The sequence below is a fragment of the Malurus melanocephalus genome, unplaced genomic scaffold, assembly GCF_030028575.1.
Source record: "Malurus melanocephalus ecotype Western Australia unplaced genomic scaffold, MMel_1.1 scaffold_122, whole genome shotgun sequence".
NCBI classification, from domain to species: domain Eukaryota; kingdom Metazoa; phylum Chordata; class Aves; order Passeriformes; family Maluridae; genus Malurus; species Malurus melanocephalus.
The window spans coordinates 914,223-935,524 of record NW_026623354.1 but is presented as its reverse complement, the minus strand read 5'-3'; the positions used below and the strand labels follow the sequence as shown (position 1 = coordinate 935,524).

General features: G+C 35.9%; 1 protein-coding gene across 3 annotated transcripts in view; it reads right to left on the bottom strand.

The window, feature by feature from the left end:
* ATRNL1 (attractin like 1) overlaps positions 1-21,302 on the bottom strand; it is a 415,015-nt gene that overhangs the window by 314,392 nt on the left and 79,321 nt on the right. For all 3 annotated transcript variants that reach the window (XM_057370287.1, XM_057370289.1, XM_057370290.1), the window contains exons 11-15: positions 19,830-19,914; positions 17,843-18,051; positions 15,544-15,662; positions 9,820-9,952; positions 8,311-8,492 (exon numbers count right to left, since the gene is read on the bottom strand). In XM_057370287.1, the coding sequence (XP_057226270.1) occupies positions 8,311-8,492; positions 9,820-9,952; positions 15,544-15,662; positions 17,843-18,051; positions 19,830-19,914 (728 nt within the window). The remainder of the gene's footprint in view (positions 1-8,310; positions 8,493-9,819; positions 9,953-15,543; positions 15,663-17,842; positions 18,052-19,829; positions 19,915-21,302) is intronic.

The window sequence follows — 21,302 nt, the reverse complement described above, 5'->3', positions numbered from 1 at the left end:
GAAATCGTTTGGTTTTTTCCTAGTGGTTACTGTAGATTACTAATTCTTAGGCCAATGTGGATAATGAAATACACATAAGTTAAMAGCAATTCAGAGAAATCACAGTTCAGGAAAAACAATAGGATAAATATTCCCTCCTCTAAAGTCTGTATTGCTGATACTGATCAACTTTAGGCAATTCAGAGGCAGAAATAAAAGTGGCACATTTACATTTCCAATGTCATTAAATACACATTGAATATGCTTGTTATTGATTTATAAGTTACAAAAAAATAGTCTAGAAAACACTAAAAGCATTCATTCTTAAAACATATTTAGGATGTATCAGTAAAACTATATCACTAATTCTACTGATTTTTATCACTTTATAGACTTACTAAAAAAAAACAGATTTCAAGGAAAAAAAGGCCTTTGTTTGTTCCAGGATAAATCTACATAYATTCCTTGCCATCATTGGTGTAACAATCTCAAGACACCCAAACCAAACAGRTTTCCTCCTGTCATCTCTGGGCAGGCAGCTTTCATKWAGCCCAKTTYAAACAYACAGAACARAGATAYAGAGAGACAACAGGACTGTGACAGRGCAGGCAGYGGGKTTTGGTATTGTGGCATTCACCTGCCATCATGTACCTGTCACMGCCCTGTTGTCTCTCTRTATCTCTGTTCTGCRTGTTTGAAATGGGGTCCATGAAAGCTGCCTGCCCAKGCAGAGGATACTCTCTGTCAGCTCCAACGCAGACACACTGATCTGATTGTGAATTAGGTTCGCAATTTATTTTCTTTACAAGGTAAGCTAAGATAATTTACAAGGTAAAATACTACAACACACCTAAAAGGAACCTGCCATGGCTAAAGATCAATGCATTTCACATGYGAACCAAGAATTACTGCCATTCTCTATCAGTGATCTTTCACCTCTGATCTTTCCGATTCTTTGGTCATTCAGGTTTAACTCATGGATGAAAAAATATTTCAGCACTCTTAATTCTACACCCAATCAGAGCATTCCTTCGATTTTACCTTTGCCTCATTAGACCAAATTGAAATATTAAGGATTATCAATTTTGTTTCAAAAATATCAGTGGTAAATAATTTTTTAAAAAATCAGTAGGTAGATAATCAGTATTCCTGACCTCTCTAAAATGTACTCCCTATGCTCTCTTCTTCCTCTGTACTCTCAGTTGAGATCACGATCAAACAAAAATTACTTTAATTACTAACACTTTGGGATGCAAGAACAAACTTATATAAACCAGAAAACTACTAAGAAATGTTCCATTCCATAAGCAATGATGTGTTCTGGGAGACTCTTGAACAGCAACAGGAATGTTCAGCAAATACACCACTGCCCACTTTGGGTCTTACTTCTGTGTTTACTTCATAACTTCATCCCTACCCCAGGTGACCAACTTTCCAGGTGTCTGTAAGGACTCACATATTCTGGGTACCAGAAAGAGCATGATGCAAGCAGTAAAAATGGAACTTGGGCATCTGGAAAATGATAGATAATACATCTGTTGTCTTATTTGCTGTTTGGTTGCCTAGATTGYTTTTGTACGTGGTCCACATGCATCTGAAAACCTTGGATATCCACACATATGTCCAAAGAGCTCTTTGTAGAAGATGAGTGTGTAGACCAAGCACTTATAAAATAATGTCAGGGGCTTCAGCAGGATAAATTGCTGACAAACACACACATAAACCAACCCTACATGCCTACTTTGGGATTGAGGGATTCCAGCCAAAAGAATCTTCAACATATTACTGACRGTTTCAATTGCACTGCCAAATCATTTGGCCTCAGCATTGGTATATAAAAAACAGGGATCCTATTCCAGCTATGGTGGAAAAGCATGTTAGCCAATAATGAAAACTGACAGTGCAGCAATGATATTTGGAAATAAATTCTTCCATTKGAGTAGGAGACTGTCTTGGAACCCCCTTTAATGATGAAAAAGTCCCAGGGAGAATCATGAAAACCAAAGCAGCCATAGGAGGYAAAAGCAGCGTCCCTGAAATGAAAGACTTCCAGCAAAAGCAACACATATCATAGTTATAATCATTCTTAATAGCTGTACTATCTGGGCAGCTCACAGTCATCACATCAGGCATCTCAAATTCCATATGTACCATCTTTGGCTCTTTGCTAGGATGAGGAATCAAAATACAGACCCAGAGGCTGATGAGCACAGTATCAAATACACACCATCGAAGCTGTGACCTTGCTTAGGCTGCTCTGGCCATGCTGTCAGGATGCCAAACACAGATTATCCAAGTAAGGCCTCCCAAATGCTCCAACAATGTGCTTAACATGCATATTCAATTATGTGGCATCAGTTCCATCATGTGGTGGGCCACAGGTGAAGACTGCTGGCAATAGCAGAGATGGTGTGTGGATATCATCAAAGTTTATCACCAAAAATGATTGCTGCTGCATTGCATGGAAGCCAACATGAAAAATCAAATCATGACCAGGACATTCAGGAAATGCCACAAGAGACACCTGCAGCTACCAGGGCTCTATGGCTATCAAACTAATTTCTTTTTTTTTTTTTTTTAAAAAAAGGCATAAATCCAGTATAAATTATCTCTGAAACTGATGAAAGGTTCAGTCGTAATAGCTGGGAATATCAAAGTACTTGGAACAACTCAGGGACATCAAATGTGTCGAATGAAAATGCCAATCCTGTTTCTTCTTCAGACTTAAGAAATAGCAAGAGTTTAACATCCTTCACCTGAACTCTATGTTGTTACATGTAATGTAAAATTAATGTAGAAAACCGATTCCTTTGTTGTGATTATCTATCTTGCAAAAGATGCTTCTGGAGAGGATCAGACAGGAAGGAAATGAGAATGCCAGTTCTCTGGAACTAGAACCTGCTGATGCAAGATTCCAGCTCCCAGGCCTCTTGAAGAATATTTGTTACCAAATGAGATGAGTGAAAAATACAGGGCAAATCAACTCCATTATTGGAAGTTCAGGTGATCTTTGCTCAACATGTGAGTGGGAAGAACATTACTCCTCAGACAGTTCTGGAGTTGTTCTTCCTTTCCAACTATCCAGGCCTAGCTAAACTCCCTTGATACTTTATATACAATTCACTTTAAATAATAACAACAACAACACAATAAGCTCACACAAAGACGTTCTAGGGAAGTTATCCGTTTAAAAAACAAAACAAAATAAACAAAGCAATGCAATACACAGCAGGTGATTAAATCCATCTTGGGAAAAGTTGTCATGGGCCTTTATTAATGTTGTAATGGAGAATATAATGAAACATATCTTGAGACATTGCATCGCTTTATCCCACTACACTATTTAAAAATTTGAATCATCTCTAGAATATGTTTGTCCTGCCATCCATATCTTTCTAGACTATTTTTAGAACCCACAGCCTTTCTTAGAAACTTTACATTAGTGCTTGAAACACAGCTAGTGATGGTTTATCTGTTTTCATAGAACAATCTTTCATAACATTGAAGACAAGTTGCCAAAAAACTCTTTTTAAATGAGCAATCAACCTTTAGAAGTTAGAAACACTTCAGAATTATCAAATTCTGAGAAAAAAATTGCTGGTGAAAGCTTTATTTTCACCCAACAGAGGAACAAAATTACAATCATACAATACATACCAACAAAACATCATTCTGTAATTTCATCTACAGCCCTATTAAGCTGAACATAAAGCCAACTTYTAGCCATTACAGGAATCTATTAAACACTGATCACTAATAACTTCAAAKGTATGTTCTTCTCTTATTCTAAGTCACACAATTTTAATTCATTTTTAAATAGTAATTAYGGAACTATGTTAGAAAGGAAAATTGTGTAACCTTAACTGGAAAGCCAATGGTTCACACTAAATCCACTGTTTACTCAGAGAATTTAAATCAGATTAAGTTGCTTTGAGATCTAAAGTACAGGGATCCTTTCTACTCATGACACATTTTTTTCAGGTATTACTGCTGCATCAGCACGGAACTAATGAGGGCTGAATAATTTGCAGATGAATGAAGTGAGCAAGACTAACTTTAGTGAATAGCCAATTACCGCCGAGGCTCAAAAATCTCCCATGTTTCTTTATTATGCAAACTACTGAGGAATTATATATATCTCCTTCAAAAATATATCTCCACCTTTATTTAAATCCCTTTTATTTTGGATCTGAAATTGTCCTAAAAGCATTTAAAACCCTTATGTCACATTTTCTATTGTGTGTATCACAACACTTTATAAACAAAATTCAACAAACTTGTCAAGAATTGTTTGAATGCTGTGATTTGTTGTTCTAGGATGAAAAATACAATTAAACTTTGAAACTACTATGGCCTCTCACTGCCCATCTTTCCATAACATTCACAGCTTGAAGAAATGCTTGCAGTTAATTTGCCTCTTCTCTGCACCATTYTAAACAAAAAACCTGCTTCCTGAAAATAGCAGCTCTACGAAGAGAAATCATGCATTCTATGCAGACACACTGCTTGGTTTTCCATTTCTTAAATATGCATCAATCCTGACTGTGACAGATACCAGCACATTTCCTATTTTGTAAATATTTACCTAGCGAATGAGATATCTGAAACAGCAGAAGCAAAATTCATGAGTTATGTCTCAGTATCTACTGGATTTGTATGATGAAATCTAGATGTAATTAGTAGGAGGAGTCATGCATTAGGTCAGGAGAGCACTTAATTCTCCTACTCTTTTTAAAATTTTCTGTAGTCCCATTGGTTAAAAAAAAAAAATGATAGTCTGGCAAACTGAAAAAAACTAGAACTTCCCCAATTTCCATCTACAGAAATTATGGCTGGTATTCCAGTAAGACTTTCGTTTCTTATTGGGATTTCTTCTTTATAGGGGACAACACTGGGGGGAAATTTGTGTTCTCTAATCAAGCATTCAAAATGAGTTGAGGTCCCCTCTTCCTGAAAGTAGGAAGAAAATTAAACCAGAGGTGAGCTAATGGACAGTCAATGCAACAACTGTAAARTGGAGACAAAGCCCTAAAATAATTTAYTAGACTTCCAAAACCACAATAGGAAAGTGGGACTGGTAGAAGCTGCAGTAAGGAGAGCAATTCAGAAACCAAGAGTAGATGTCAACTTCACCACAATCACACACATTATGAAACCACAAAAGCATCCCCGCCCTCAGAGAATACTTTGAGCTAACAAGGAATAACATTGCTATGCAAAGCTCACTAATTAACTGCAACCTACACTCAAGTGTAATTTATAAAAAGATGCTTAGCCTTGTGAGCAGTGAGTCAAAGGGAAAGTTGCAAACAGTTCATATAATGAAAGGCATTCTGTAAAAGTGTTCTCTTCTTTGTTTGTGCTTACTACACCAAAACTAAATCTTCTCAGAATTTATTGCATGCTAACAAGAAAATTATTATTTTTAGTTAAATCCCACAGTTGCAAGCAAACTCCCAAGAGGGCTAATTGCACTTTTAAATGAATATACAACATTTGAATATTAGCAGGAACAGTTAATTAACCTCATATTGCTGTTTAATCTACTTTGCAGAGAAACTCAAATCTTCCCTTTCATAATATTTTGCTAACTAGGTCAACAAAAGCATATAAGAAAAAAATATTAAGTGTCCTTTTCTTTTGTGTGGGAATCTGCAGCCTATCCATTATGTTTACTTTGGCATTCTCTGACAGAATTTAATTTATTTTTAATGAACAATACAAACTAGACTTAAAACCACTGGGGGTAATTTCAAAATAAATCTGCAAATTTGACAGTGTTTTGACTTTATACCACACAGATCTTTGTTTTGTCTCTTTCTTTAGTACTAAATGAACCTTGTCCTTATCCTTTAAAAGGAAGAAACCTACTGATTTCCAGTTTAGTACTGGGATTACGAGAAATTATTTATACATAATGAAGTCTGGATAGGGTGTGGAGACAACAGCAGCCTCCTCCCTCTGAATCTTTCCAAAGCATCAATGTAGTATAATAAACATGATAAAGAAATTGTCCTAAACTTGTCCCAGAAGGGCTTTGTATATTAGGAAGCAATCTACAAAGTCACATGCTGTTTATATAAACAATAAAGAATGCTTTTCAAGACTGTAATATTTACTGACATTAACAGTTTATAAAGTACACAACAGCTAGCACAGTTGTTTTTCTTTTCTCAGCATAAGAATATCAAATAACAAGGAGATAAAATCAGAATCATATTCTTATTTCCAAACGTTGCTCTGACATATTCATTAATCCTGAGATTTTTTGTTTTCCGGTGAAACTAAAACCTTTTTTTTCCCAGGTAAAGATATTAAAGCCTTCAACATTAACCACCCAAGTCAAACTTTACCACAGATAATAGAGAYTAAAGCCATGGTGTTCACCTTACAGCTGCTCTGACTCCATTTGTGAACTCCACACCATCACCTGTTACAGAAACAAGCCATCTAAAATGAAATCTCCCTCTTTAAATCACTGTGATTGCAGTTTGAGAGGAAAAGGCAGACAAAAGAAGATCAAGAATTTTCAGAGAGCCTCTGTCRTACCTGATAACACATTTAGGCTGTCTCACACTGAATATATGTAGCTGGACAGACAGATATGAATGAAAAATATCTCTTTTTTTCCTAAATGCCACTGAAAACAACCTGATAATTCATGGCAGAATTTCATTAGAGGTTCTGACAGGTAAATGATTGTTTAACCCAAGACAGACTTTTCAAGTGTATACATTTGTCTACAATTGCTTAAATTGTATTTGAGGTATCTAAAATTTACATCACCACATTGGCTCAGCATACACTTCATTCAAATAAAGATGTGCTCAGCAGGATGTCACCTTGCACAAGTTCTAGGCTCTGAAATGTAAGAAAAATCTTGCTTCCAAATACTAAAAAAAAGCTATTTCTCATCTACACATCAAACCAGTCAGGCAAAATCAGTCATATCAACAATCTATCACACATTATTAGATTTGAAGGCATCCTGTGCAATATTTTAATAGGAATCAAGGGAAAAGAAAAAAAGGTGGCAAAATAAATAACCATAGCAATCATGTTGCCAATATGATTTTGTTCTTTCTGTTTCATTTACATTTTCCAAGTTAACTCATATCCAAGARTGGACAGACAAAATGTGTTTCAAGGCTGCATTGTGAAATGCAATGCTAAAAAGGATAACAGAATATTTTTGTCTGCAATACATGTCCCTAACCTCTTGCTCTCAAATTCAGTATAACATAAAGGCAATCCTTAAATGGTACTTCCTTTGAATTATTTAAATTCATCTGCAACATAATAACTTCATAAATCACATACTAGTTTGATGCAAGCTTTAAYTGTTATCCACAATTATCTTTCACTTTCTTGTAACAGTAAAATCCTAAACTACTTTAAATTTTTTAGGATTATATAGAGACAAAGAAATGCTGTATATTYTACAAAACTAAACACACTTCAAAAAAATGTCTCTTCATAAGAAGGACTGATTTGCTTGAAATGGAACCTTATTCTGCTAAGACATCCCATCTGAGTGTACAAGTCTAGGTCTCACATTTCTGAGCATTCTTAAATTTCATGTACTTTAACCAGTGATGTTTAAACACAGCAACAAGCATTTGAATATTTACCTGCTGAAAAATTGGACTTGACCACCCAGGGACAGGTAATTAATCTTGCATTCTCTTGTCCCACAGTTAATAAAAGTAATGTGGATCCCTTTTCTAAGGAATATTCTGGTAGTAGCTTGCTGCATTTGCCAGAGGCATGGAAGAGTTTACAGCTCTCTCTCTCCCCCCCACAATTATTAGAGAAAGATAATTAGCTCCAGCTAATTCCAGTGCTGCTGTGCAGGGAATTTCTACATGCTTCACATACTAGTGCAGCTTCTCTGTGACCCTTTGATGGCACATACCAGTTACAGAGAAAACTGGCTTTTCTGGAGAAGTTCACCTGTGCTGGTGCATGGGRATACTCCTCCCCATTGCTGGACCCTGCCTTTGCCTGTGCTGAATTTCAGAATTAACTCTATCACAACCAAAAGCAGGACACAAAATCAGTGTTCCAGCTATTCTCTTGAGCAAATACTCTCTTCCAAGTAGATAGTAAATTTTAATATTTAAATCTGGTTAGAAGAAGCATTGAGAACTGCTATGTCAATAATATTAAATATGAGCTTTCCTCAACATCCTACACATCCCTCATGCCAGTTTAGCACCACATTGCATTKCTTTGAAGGCATAAACTTCCCTCTCTTTGGACAAAACCCTAAAATGAAYTTCTCAAAGCAAATTTATTTCACATAAGCATCAATTAAGTTACTCAAGTTACCTGAAGTGTGTACTTCTGTATTTCATCCAGAACAAATTCCACTTCTTTTGAGGTTGTTAATGAGGCAAGATTTCCACTCAAATTGTAGCARTACAGTTTGGCATTGTCATAGCTCTCCCGACTGGAATTTATGTGGAGGCAGGCATCTCCAATGTGATTCCACCTTTCCCCACACAGATGAGCTGGTGCAAAAAGCATACAGTTACTGCTGATTCAAAAAAACTTTTAAAAAACCCAAGGGAGTCTGAGTTTTATCTTCCTTAGATCATAAATCAAAATACATCCCACACCAAATTTCCCTTTTCACATCACATAAATTCTGAAATACCAAGTATCATCATACAGAATAGTGTATTTTTATRGAAAGAAACTTCTAAGAACTTAAAAATAATTGTAAGATATATGCTGAGCAATATTATACAATATTTCAGCACAATATTTGTATGTCACTATTTCTTCCTTGTACTCAAAAGTGACCACAACTACATATGAATTATAGATTATGCACATGATAGTTTTCACAACCCATTTTACTTAAATATTATGCAAATTTCAAAATCTGAAAGACTATCCTAGAATAAGAAATCACAACTTTACACTATCTTTGTTTTATCCTATCTTTGCATTTGTACTTGCCTAAATACTAATGCAATCCAAATGATAGAAATTTCCGATAACACCTCAGAAAATATTTTTCTTCAACATTTTACAGCACTACTCAGACTCAGATAACTATTAAAAGATAAGTAAGAGCAACTGTTATAGTCAATCTTTACAAAGATTACACAAACACAATTTTGAACCGCACAGAATAAATTGATGCAAGTTATTTAATGAATCATCTCTGCGACTAAAAAAAATGTGTTCATTAACTTCATCTGGACATAAAGATCAAATGGAAAAGGTTCTGACATCTAACTGYATATATGTAGTTATGAATATAAATTACAGAATAAATACTATTTCAGAATGTTAACAGTCACCTTCTGAGAATATTTCATATTAGCATTTTAATATTCACTGCTTTCACAGTAGTACCAGCATTAGACAATCAAGAAACTAGATCTTGGGCCCTATCTGCACAAGAAAATTTAAGTATAATTGAATTATAAGTTTTAAGGTAAAACCCCAGCTAGCAAAACTACCAGTGTCAGTGCATCTGCACCATTAAAACACTCAGAATGGCAATTCAGGTCTGCACTCAGTGGTCCCCACAGGCCAGTGCTCATCACTGGCTTGTGCAGATGTTCATGTCATTATGCTTCCACTGATGTTATCATCTCCCCCAACAACATTAAAGGAAGCACTGATACCCCAAAGAGTGGTGTAATCACAGCTGGGTTCACCTGGACAGGCACAGACAGGCAAGATGAGGGAGCACAAATAAAACAAATCCATCTGCTCATGGAACAAACAAATCCATCAGCTCATCCAACAAACATTCTGTGGCAAGAACAGAGGAGATTTATTCAGTTTTGARACCAGCTGTGAGCAGCAGTGTCACCTTACCAGGGAGTGCCTGGCACTCCTGCTGCCKCTGGTCCCACTGGCAGTTGAGGTGCAGGGAGCAGCTCTTGCAGCTCGTCAGTTTATTGCAGATCTGCTCGTTCCTCACGTGACATTTYGTGTAGTTTTTAACCGACTGCAAAAATTAAAACAAAGCATAGGTCTATTAAAAAAAAAACCAAAAGTCAAAACTGAAATACAGAGCAGGTGGATCCCTCCCAGAAAGTCATGGCCACTGAAAAGCTAGGCTGAATTTAAGCTCCTTACTCTTCATCAGTTGCAAAGAGTAAAAAAACCATCTCTGGAGAACAAATTACCTCACTTTTCATACACAACTRTGAGTGTCAAATTGAAGAGGCCAATTCCCTGTACACAGAGCAGGAAGAGTTTAAACAACTAAACTAAATATCTGTTTCTTAGAGAATTAAGGGTTATCCTCTCATTAAATTATTTCCTCCTATGCAGGTTAAAGCAAGCAAAATAGTCAAACAGAACATAAAAAATGTTACAAGGTGCAAAATAATTACATATAACTGACTGAAGGTGCAAGAATATGCTCTACATGTGACATAAAACTCCTTTGGTACCTTAGTTTAGAAGAAAAGCAGTAAACACTGAAAGAATTATTACTTGGAGTGGTTTATTAGGTTTGGCCTGTGTTTGGTTTTTTCCCTGAAAACTGAGGTCTTCCAAGTTAGAGATTTTGAATACAAATCTTTCTGCCCTCTGCATAGTACTTTTAATTAAGACTTTGTATTGATACCTTATTTAATGAACTGCCCTAAATCCTCAGCCAATTCATCAGCTCACCTATAAGGCTCCACCAATTTAATTTCAAGGTAATAATTAAAAGTAAGTCCTAATGCACGACAGGTTTATACTCACAGAACCACAGAGTGCTTGAGATTAGAAGGGACCTCTGGAAGTCCCTCTTGTCAAACCCTAACAAGCCTTGTCTCTCTTAACAAAAGATTAAATTAATACATGGCAGTAAAAATGGATTGCACTTGCATAGCAAATGCATGATTTATTGACAATTTTGGTTGCTTTCCCTTTTTAATAGTCTCCTGGAGTATGATTACACAACTTATAAAGGGACAGCATGACAATAAGTTACACAGAGGTTGGTATGGGAATATGGACAGTGATAGGACAGGGGGGAGACAAGCTGTCTCCTTTTACTCCAATTTTTTTTTTTTTTAAGTCCTGAAATAGCATTTTTTAAAGTGAATCTCAACCTTCATTCCTGCTGAAGAACACTGCTGTTGAGGGATTTCACTTTATATTAATTTTTTGTTTTTATGGGATCAGATGCCCACCAGTAAATTTATTATAAAAGSTCCTCACTTTTTACTATTCTCTAGGAAAGGCTACTTTGATGCAAAAAGGACCCAGAAGCAGCTCTAGGAGAAGGCATCTACACCACAGTATGAAACAGAGCCACTGGCAATGCCAAAGAGGGACAGACTGTCTATCTAGGGCAATAAATTCATCCAAACAGTAAAGCACAAAAAAACTTTGGTATAAACCCACATTTAGTTTCACTCAGTCATGAARCATATTCACAAAACTGCCTGAGAGATGCTTTAAAGAGAATTTTAGAGCACAAGTAACCACCATCTGCTCATTTACAATAGCCCAACTAATACTCACTTTTAACACTTCATTTTGACATACCCTTAAGCATTCACATTTCTTTTTTAAATTATATACTCTTCAGTGGTATTACATACAAATTACAATTTTCCAACTAAACCAAGATATTTGTTCTATTACTTTCTAATCATGAAGCTTGTTGTGTRCTGGTTATTTAATGTTTAAAATAAAATTCAAAGTACTAGTGACTATTCTATAATAATGTTCTTTGTTGTATTCCCTTATTCCCAGCATTTATTTCCCTTAAATCCAATTTAAACACTGCTTGCCTGAAAATCTCATTAGTTCAATGTAGATGTGAATCCAATAGGTAATTCATATTAACACAATATTAAGGTTATAACTTAAGCTACCAAACCCAATGAAATTCAAAAAGATGACAGTCCATCTGTTACAGAAGTTCTATATTGCTSTAGGATATTTATAATGTTTACAAGCCAAAGTATGTGTAAATCATATTATGTATAAAGCGTCCCTCATGTCTGATTTACTTAGATTTTTTTAAGTACTGATCCTGATATGGTGGCATACAGACAGACTTATGAACTGAAGTGATTTTCAGAATATTTACTGAAGAATGAAAATACTGCAGCAGTTTATCTTAGAATTTCAGAAATTGCTATTAAATTATGTACCTCTCTSCTCCTCCTGGATTTTTCAGGTTAACAGTAAAACCTTGTCTAGTTTGCCTACTCTAAATGTAAATTATTAATTTACAGACTTGCTACTATTTCCCTGAAGCTATTCCCTAAACTTGCCACTGGGTACTTCCTGGTCATAAATTTTCTTTTTTTTCCACCAAGATAAATTTGATTCTMTTCATATTTCCTTCTACTGCTTTAAACATTTCCTCTTGACTACTCTTTGAATTCCTCAAATGTAGGCAGATTGYCATGATTAATATTATTGGTATTAGTGTACCATCCAAGAACTTCTATCGTGAAAGGGGGAATTTTCTGTAACCAATGCAAACATTAGAGAAAGACAAGMATTCTTGTCTTTAAGGCACTGTGTAAAAATATTTAACAATGTAGGACTACAGGTCTCTTTGAAGCATCCTCTAGTATCCCATACCCTCAGTAAAAGGCTATTTTATCATCCCCTTCATGGATTTTACAATATTTGCTTTATGCTGCCACACTGAGATACCCAACACTTTTAAATCACACACCAGTCTGGGCTGTATTCAGGTAACTGTCATCAACTGTGGCTTTACTGTACTCCACATGTGGAGAACAACACACAAGAAATTCAGAGACTGCTCCTGGTAGTAGGAGTGTGGCTGGTGTCAGAGAGGAAACGTGTCCCTGTTGTAGGAACATGGGCCCCTTGGAGCTTCCAAAGGCAATGATGTTTTCAAAAATGCAATACTGGGTGGAGGCAGAAATACAACAATTCAGCTGTGCCTCGATATATTAGGGCTCTCTGCCACTTGGTCAATTCTTTTTTTCTCTTGAGAAATGGAACAAAATTAACAAAGTTAATTTTTTTTTATGCTAAAATTCAATCTCTCTTTCTCTCTCTGATCTTCCTCAGTAAAGAGAATCACATTTTGTTCCAATTGGTCAGACCTCTCCAGTAATTTACCATTTTATCTGGTAAAGTAGAAAAATATTTTGCTATGGTGGGATGGCTCCTCCCCAAGGAGGAGCTTACTCTTCCATGGTACTTTTTACTTTTTTATAAAAAATGACATCTTGTAAAGGTGCAGTAATCTAAAATGAAATTAACCTCCCCAACAAAGCCYTTCCTTTTTTTCTTTTCTGTTTCTGGTGTTCTACAAAACATAAATATAATCAATCTTCTGCATTACAAAACATAAATATACTCAATCTTCTGCAACATGGTCAGCAACAAGGGAGTATCATTTTCACAGGATGCAAGATAAGGCATTTTCTGTGCAGACATCCAGAGTGAATACAGTTTCATGAACATATTAAGCAGATCCAGACTGACCAGGCATTGTGAGCCTCAGCTTGCAATGACATCAGATAAGGGCATGATAAATGTGATCTACATGACATATACCTTGATGAGCCATGAGTGCACAGTAATGGAATGCAGTGTCCTATTGATGTGCTGGGTCACATCAGAGGGTGAGCACAGGCAGGTTTATGTGCATCATCAATGCATTAGCACTACTCATGAAGTTCATCTGTCCAACCAGAGTTATTTCAGGGAAATTTTCATATTTTACAGGCCCTCCAATCAGCAGAGTAGTCACTGCTTTGCAGGTATCGGTGACCATGAGGCCAAYGCCAATGCCAAACAGGTTGACAGCACATCTTTAGCCAACTGGCTAATTTCCATGAGGCCAAAGCAACAGATTCTAAAACATTACTGTCTGTCTCATCTGGAGTTCTATGAAGTYCTATGAGTCACAAATCAAGGCCTTTGTACAGCTGCAAAAATGGGACTCCTTGTGATATTCTAAGTCTACAGCTTGTTATYCCATATTACTATCACAGTGCTGTCACAACATTTTCATTTGTGGGCCTAGTACAGAAGTAGCAGTCTATGAAAATGGATAATCAGCCTGCTCCATTCTGTTTTTCCACATGGTRCCATTCTGTTGATGCTATTTTGGTGGGTTTGCATCAAAGCTTCAAAATTCTGCCTCCATCATCTCACAGCCAACAGACTAATTTTGCAACAGCCACCTTCTTTTTATGATAGCACCTTTTTTCAGAAATCGTTTTGATGAATTTTCACYATGCTGCTCTTCTACTACAAGTAACTACACTAACAGCCTTTGCTATCCACTTCAAACCCTGAAYAAAAGACAGGAAATGATACAGAGAAGACTGGTGCATCGTTTGCTAATTAAGCTGACAATCTTAGTCATGAAAGGTTGTCAAAGGACACTGAACCSAGAAGCTTGTGCTAAAATACCCAGTGCTCCACATTTATTAGGCACCATTTATTAGGAATGAAGATGCTCTGCTCCTTAGCAACTACTCCTTGCTCAAGAGTTGAAAACCATGAAAACCACTAGAAAATTAGCACCTAATATAGAACAATGTGTCAGRAAAAGAAGGGCCCTTGAAGATCACAAAGGAAACCAACCATTAGTGCCCAGAATGTGAAATCCCTCTGACAGACTTATAAAYGGCTACTGATGAATTTGTGTCTGCATTGCTTTTATTAGTAGTGACTAGCTACAAATGCCAGTGATTAGAACTGGCTGTGCTCACTCTGAATGGACAAGATTTGAGTCACAGTCTATCAAACTCACACCTTAATTTGTCTGTCTGGAGAATAAGATTGATCTGCATCARKTTCAAGCCASAGAGCAAGATACTTTTACTAATGGAAGWGTGTAAAGAAAGGATTTTGAATTCAAGTACAGCCAAGTGTCTGTAGATAGCTGAAAAGTATAAAGAGGCAAAATTTATAAAGCTAAAATACTATTACAAGCTTGTCAAAAATCAAATGAGAAAGCAAGAGATGCAGCAGCTGGTGAACAACAACATAAAGTATAAAACATGGCACTAAGCAATATTAAAAAGAGAAAACTATAAACTTGCATGAATCTATGTGACCTGATTGCTTGTACTTAAAAAAAATCAGAACCAAATCATTGCAAGCCAGTTAATCTCATAGTTATAGAAACTCATATTCTTTTAATGAGGTGACAAGTGACTCCATGACCAAGAAAATCATTTTTATGATATCAGTGATCAGAAGACCATGACTAATGAGACTGGYCTGGTCCTGTTTGAAATGGAAAAAACCAAACAACCACCCTTGATAGGATTCCATTATTTCTGCCTGTGTACCTCACAYCACACACACACAAAATCCAAGTTAATAATGACTCTGTGACTTTTCAAATGTCATTAATTGGGGGATAATAGTATTTGTTTTAAGAAATATCCAGCCAGCTAGCACAACCCTAAAGAATTTTTTTTACCATGAATTAGATTTTTATTGCTGCAGTCCAACTATGCCTTCTGCAGCGTTTTTACATCAAAAGCCTGTCAAACAAGCAACCACTTGTGTTCGAAACAAGTAACTACTAGTCTACTAAACCTAGAAAGGGTATAACTGATAACTTTTGTCAGGACTCACCATGCTACAGTTGCTGTTTGCTGAAATGCACTTCTTGTCRTCACACCACTGGCAGCCGTTGGTGTTGGCGGTGCAGCTCGCGCAATCCGCGTASCGGTAACATCTGTCATCCGCAGCAGCTGCCACACAAAGAAAGAGAAACATCCCAAGGAATGACAATAAAACCACATTTTAAACACTTTTGCTGTTACATCCTTCATTTGAACTCTCGTCATTTAGGTTATTGTTGGAAGTTAATTCTATTCAGTTTATAGGATTTACTCATTTCAAAATTTGTTCAATAACAACCATATTAGAAGGTTCATAAGTTTCATATTAACTAAAGGAATGTTCACTGATTTACAGCATACAAGCTCTCTCGGCACAATGCAAAAATTAAGAGCATTAAAAGGTTTTTTCAACTTTTTTTTCAGTCTTTTAACASAGAAGAAAGATTCTTTTGAGATGTGGGATCATGATAAAAATATTAGACAGCTATGCAAGAAGATAAGAAGATAAAARCAGTAAATAAAATTGAAATCTAAGATATCAGCAACACACGGATATTTTAAWTCTTTGTAAAGAATTTATAAACCCAATAATGATTGATAAGTTACAGTTCTGTCCTTTATCTACAAAAAGTAAGTGAGAAAAAGTTAATGTTAAAATCCCAATAATGGAACTTGGACTAAAATTTAAGATATTRAAAATMATTTAGGAYATAAATTATTACTTYTATTTAAAAGAAGCAAAAGTCTTARAARTCACCATGACCCAAAATARGAGAATTTGTACCATCTCTACTGATTGGTGTGTTTAATTCCTGTTCACTTTGGCTCCTTTAACTTCAGGTTCAKGCAAGTTTAAAAGATTCTTTTGCCAGGGAAGTCTTGTCATCCAAGAATCGATCTTTTGAAAACCACTAAGATTTCTGCTTGTCCTTTAATATTGACCATCAGCAGTTTCTCAGATGATACTCTCAACCAGATAACGCTTGAGCCAAGTAATGTAAAAGAATATATGAAAAATTTGCTTTTGGCAAAAAATTACCACCTAAAACTGGCAGAATTTGATGGCAGTGAAATATTGCTGTTCACACAATATCTTTGGAACTGGAATTCTACAGACCTCATCTCTTGCAAGTGGAGTTGTAGTTTATTTTCACTGCAGCACCTGTACTTTAGAAACYGCTCTAACTTTTTTATTTTCCTTCAGCCTGTCTGTGTTTCGTTTTGTTTGGCTCTTATAAACACCTGTTGCTATGATCAGCTTTTTATAAGATCCATTTTCATCTGTATTACTTTTGAATTTAATGCTACAAGATTTTTTTCTATTTATAAATAGACGAAACTTTCTAGACCCTGTATCTCTAAATATTCTGAAACTGTACAAAAGCCATTTTCCAGAAAACTGTACCTGGATAACACTTTTGTTATATTATATACCTTTTTGGTTTTGAGTCTGCACCTTTATAACCAGCCCAGAAAYAAGTAAAAGCTATCACAAAAATAAAATGTCTTGAAGTGTTGATTAATAGCAGTGCTAGTAACTTTTCAACCAACGATTAAACACAGACTGGCAGTTTAATTGTATGGCAGTTTGCACACACAGCACACAGCCAAAGTTTGGGAAGTAATTTTACACTGCACTGAAAGGAAAGATGCACAGAAAAAAACAGTAGGTGCGTATAGCAGGGATAAATATTCTGTTCATGTGACATATAAGAACAACAGTTTCACAAGCAATTTATTTGTGACAAGCCAAARTGCTTAGGAATAGGTTGGAACAGCTATTCATAACAGTAAATTGCTGTTTCAAACAATASAGCCATCACAACGCCACAGAGAAATTCATATGACAAAGCTGAACCCATCTGACACTCTGCAAAGGGCTTGTTTGCCCAAGGTTTTTTCCCAGCTGTGCCTGTATTATATTCATATGTACAAATGCTCCTGTTTGATAGGCAATCTCCTCGAAGCACTGATGCTTCCCTCCCTTATTGGCACATTCAGGTCTGAGAGTGCCATATGCCCACAGCACCAGYTATTGCTTGCAGTGTCTATTTGTGCAGAACCACTGCTGTTCTGCTTTCCCTTACACCTTGTGCACTTTTGCACTACTTCACCGCATGTAAAACACAAAACGAGTCCACAACTGAATGAGTTTTAAAAACAGTCTGTAAATCTCTTGCACTGGGTATTCTCAGAGACAACAAGTCTTTACACTCTAATTAAGTTACTAGGYCCTGGTTACTTCTTTGCCTGCCCCATCTCCTACACTGCACTGCAAAGCTGACACAAACAGACCAGAATTCACTTACCTGTTTTCTTAGGACATTTTSCTCTCAGGATGTTATTAGGATGTCCAGATTCCCAAGATTCACAATGTTTCTTGTTCCACAGACACCTTATTCCTGGACGGGCATTTTTGCACAGCTCTTCATCTCTGAATGCTTCACAGTTTGGAGGCTTGTACACGAGGATATCATTCAAAAGAACACTTGAAAAACCCCCAAATATATACATGGATCTATTGGAACAAAGCAAGTAAATATAACTGTTATTGTRGATACATTTTCTTGATTTCTTATCTGTCTTGATATACAATTAAAAACGTACAAAATATGATTCAAAATATCTTAATATTTCTCTAATAAAGACTCTGTGGTTCCTTTATTGGTTACTTTTTCAATTTATTTCTCTATGGAAGTTTAGATTAACAAAAAAATTGCTGAAATCTCACTGTGCTGTATGTATTAGGGAGYGCCATATCCCAAATGTCTGGAAGAATGAGGAGCTTTGGAAGAATGCACTCATTTTTGYAGTTAGATAATGAGAACAGAGCATGAAACACTGGCCTGCAGAAAACAAGAACATTTTTCTTCAAGAAGATTTCAAAGATTGCCAGCAACAATTGACAAGATGGATTTTTTTTTTTTTTGGTAACATTTCTGGTGCAGTAGCTTCTGACGCAGGAACCAAAAGACTAAACCTGAGCTCTCACCCTTCTGATTTAAAACTAACAACAGTCTCAGGTAAAAGGCAGTAATAGAAATCCTGCATATCTGTTGTATACTCTTTAATCACAGAACTCCCAATAGCAGAATGTTGGAAAGTATCTGTACTGCAGTTTTTTGGTATCTGAGATCCTAACAGAAATGCCATGTAGTTCTAAGAAAAAATAAAAAATAGGCATTTTGAATGTAATTCAWTGAAAGTGACCATTCTCAAAGTATYAGACATAACTTAGATGTCATAAAATACACAAATCATAATGAAAAACTATCAGGTGCTGAATTCATTAATTCCAAGCAATTTTCTCTTAATAAATAAATGTGTTCATTGATTAATGTCAAGTGCTCTGTGTACATACTTACAATTTAGTACTATTTTTGCTAAAAGCAGTCACACTCTTATTTGTATTACTACTCATTAGTTCATTTCCGACCTATATAGGATCCTTATATAGATCCATAAGTTGCTCATGAATACTTAAGTACTGAATTTATGAGTGTGATGAATAATGTAGAAGAGGTACAATGATTATACCACTGCAAATTCGGAAATTTGGCCACTTAGTAACCAGCAAAAGTAAAATTGGACACATTCCTTTAAATGTGACTATTGTTTTCTAATTCTTTTCCAGTAAAAAGGAGATGTTCCTTCTAGGATTTTATCTTTGAGTTGGGGTAAAAGAAGCAGAGAGTTCAGCCACCAAATCCATAAACTGCAGATCCATTCCATCTCCTGTTCCTAGATGATCAAGATTTACTGAGCTCTACCCAACAAATGACATGAGAGAATGCTCCATTTTCTAGAGGATGAGCAATATAATATTGTGTAGATGCTGGCAGGCTTTTCCTTCTTCAAGTGGTTAAAGATGATAACTATATCAGTATCATCTAAATCTTCCCTTTTTCCCAGCAAATTCCAGTTACATGGTTATTTTATGATTGTAAAAGARCAAGTAATTGTAGCATTCTACAAAGAGAAAAAGATTTCTCCCATCACACCTGAGTGAGGATCATAGTGGGTACCTAATAYGAAATTCAGTGTATCTCACAATACTGAGAAAACACCTCAGTACAGTGGAACTACAATGTCATTGAAGAGATGTCACAGTCTGGCAGGCTGTGGATTAGCTGTGCTGATTATCTAAGGAAAATAAAGATCCCGATGAGCATTACTTTTCCTTTTAATGAATTACATCAGTTCTATGTTATTGAACCACAMTTCACGTGAGAGTGATTTCTGGAGTTTTTTCTTCCAGAAAAATGGCAAGGAAAATTTAAGAGACACTTCATTTACCCATTACTGACAACAGCAGTGTGACCAAATCTGTTGACATCTCGATGCAGATTAGGTTTTGGTAAAACCTTCCATTCATCACAAGCTGAAAGACAAAATACCAAACATATATCAAATAATTTGAAAAGTTTTCAGCAAAACACATGTGAACTATATTTTAACCGCTCAAGGATAAGTCAACAGGTACTCATTTTAGACAACATTTCTGAGTAGATGCTCCAAGAGCCTGTCAGCAGCACTGATCTATMCTGACATTTATCAAGACCACAGGACATTCATAAAAGTGTCACTTTATTACACATRCAGTTGTCTGCCTTCACAGCCAGTTTCAACAACCACAGCAACAAGCACTGCTGTCACTGTTATCAAGGGATCAGTAATATTSCTCTAATGTTTACACGCTCTCAAAATAGCTCAAGGATTTCAATTTATAAGTACTTCATGCAACWTCTATGGCAGTGAACTTAGTTCTTTTCTTAAGTGTTTTAAGATAAACTATCACTCCTCCAGCTGTGCAACCTGTCTCATTATTGTCTTACTTTTAGTATCTTGATYCAAGTATGCTAATTACTTTCCACATATTTGAGAGGAATGTTGTATCAGTATCTCCATGTCAAATTAATTCTTCAAGCTTTTAGAACTGCTGTACACAAATGTGGTTTTGGTGTGGTTTCATTCTTCTTTCCTGACTTCAGTTTTAGCTATTTAGAAAAATTAGTCCCTTCTTCATTATTTCCTACTGCAACTTTACTAACTTCAAACATTCAAATCCCACGGTAAAAGAAATAGGCAGTAACTACAGATTGAAACTTCAAGGAAATCCCTATAAAATGGAGTAGGGAAAGTATTTTTCTACGGAGCAAGCAAAACATGCCTAGAATTTTTCATCGTAACAGGTTTTGGAGACAGGTAGGGCAAACTTTCAGCAGAGTTGTAACCCTAATATGAAAGTTTACTCATTGAAAAAAAAAACGGCTTCTATACACACAAGGATAAGGATTACATCTAAAGTTGAAAAGGAGGTGAAGGGAAAAGAAGGGAAAGAGGCCTCTCAAATTTAATCCAAATAAAAGCATGGCTTTATTTATATATATAGACACTTCATTTTAAACCAGRGGCAAAGTTATCAACTTGGACTCTAAGACAAAAAAAAAAGACCAATTTGCTCAGCTCTCCTTAATACAGAGAATGCAATAAGAGTCCATGCCTGTAGAAGCTGCAGAGTCAAATTTAGCACACAAGAAAGCAGAAGAGTCCTACAGAGACCAGCAATTAGAAAAGGTTGCTRGCAGACAATAAGATTGTTGGGAACACATCTAAAACCTGTTTCCAGAGTCTTAACACAAGAGAGATTTCATATAATAATGCGGAATTCATTTACCTGTAGGATTCCAATGATAGTCACATCTAAAGAAGGTATGCTTACTTAATTTTAAGCTTTGGAATAATTTATTCAAGTTATGGATATGGTTA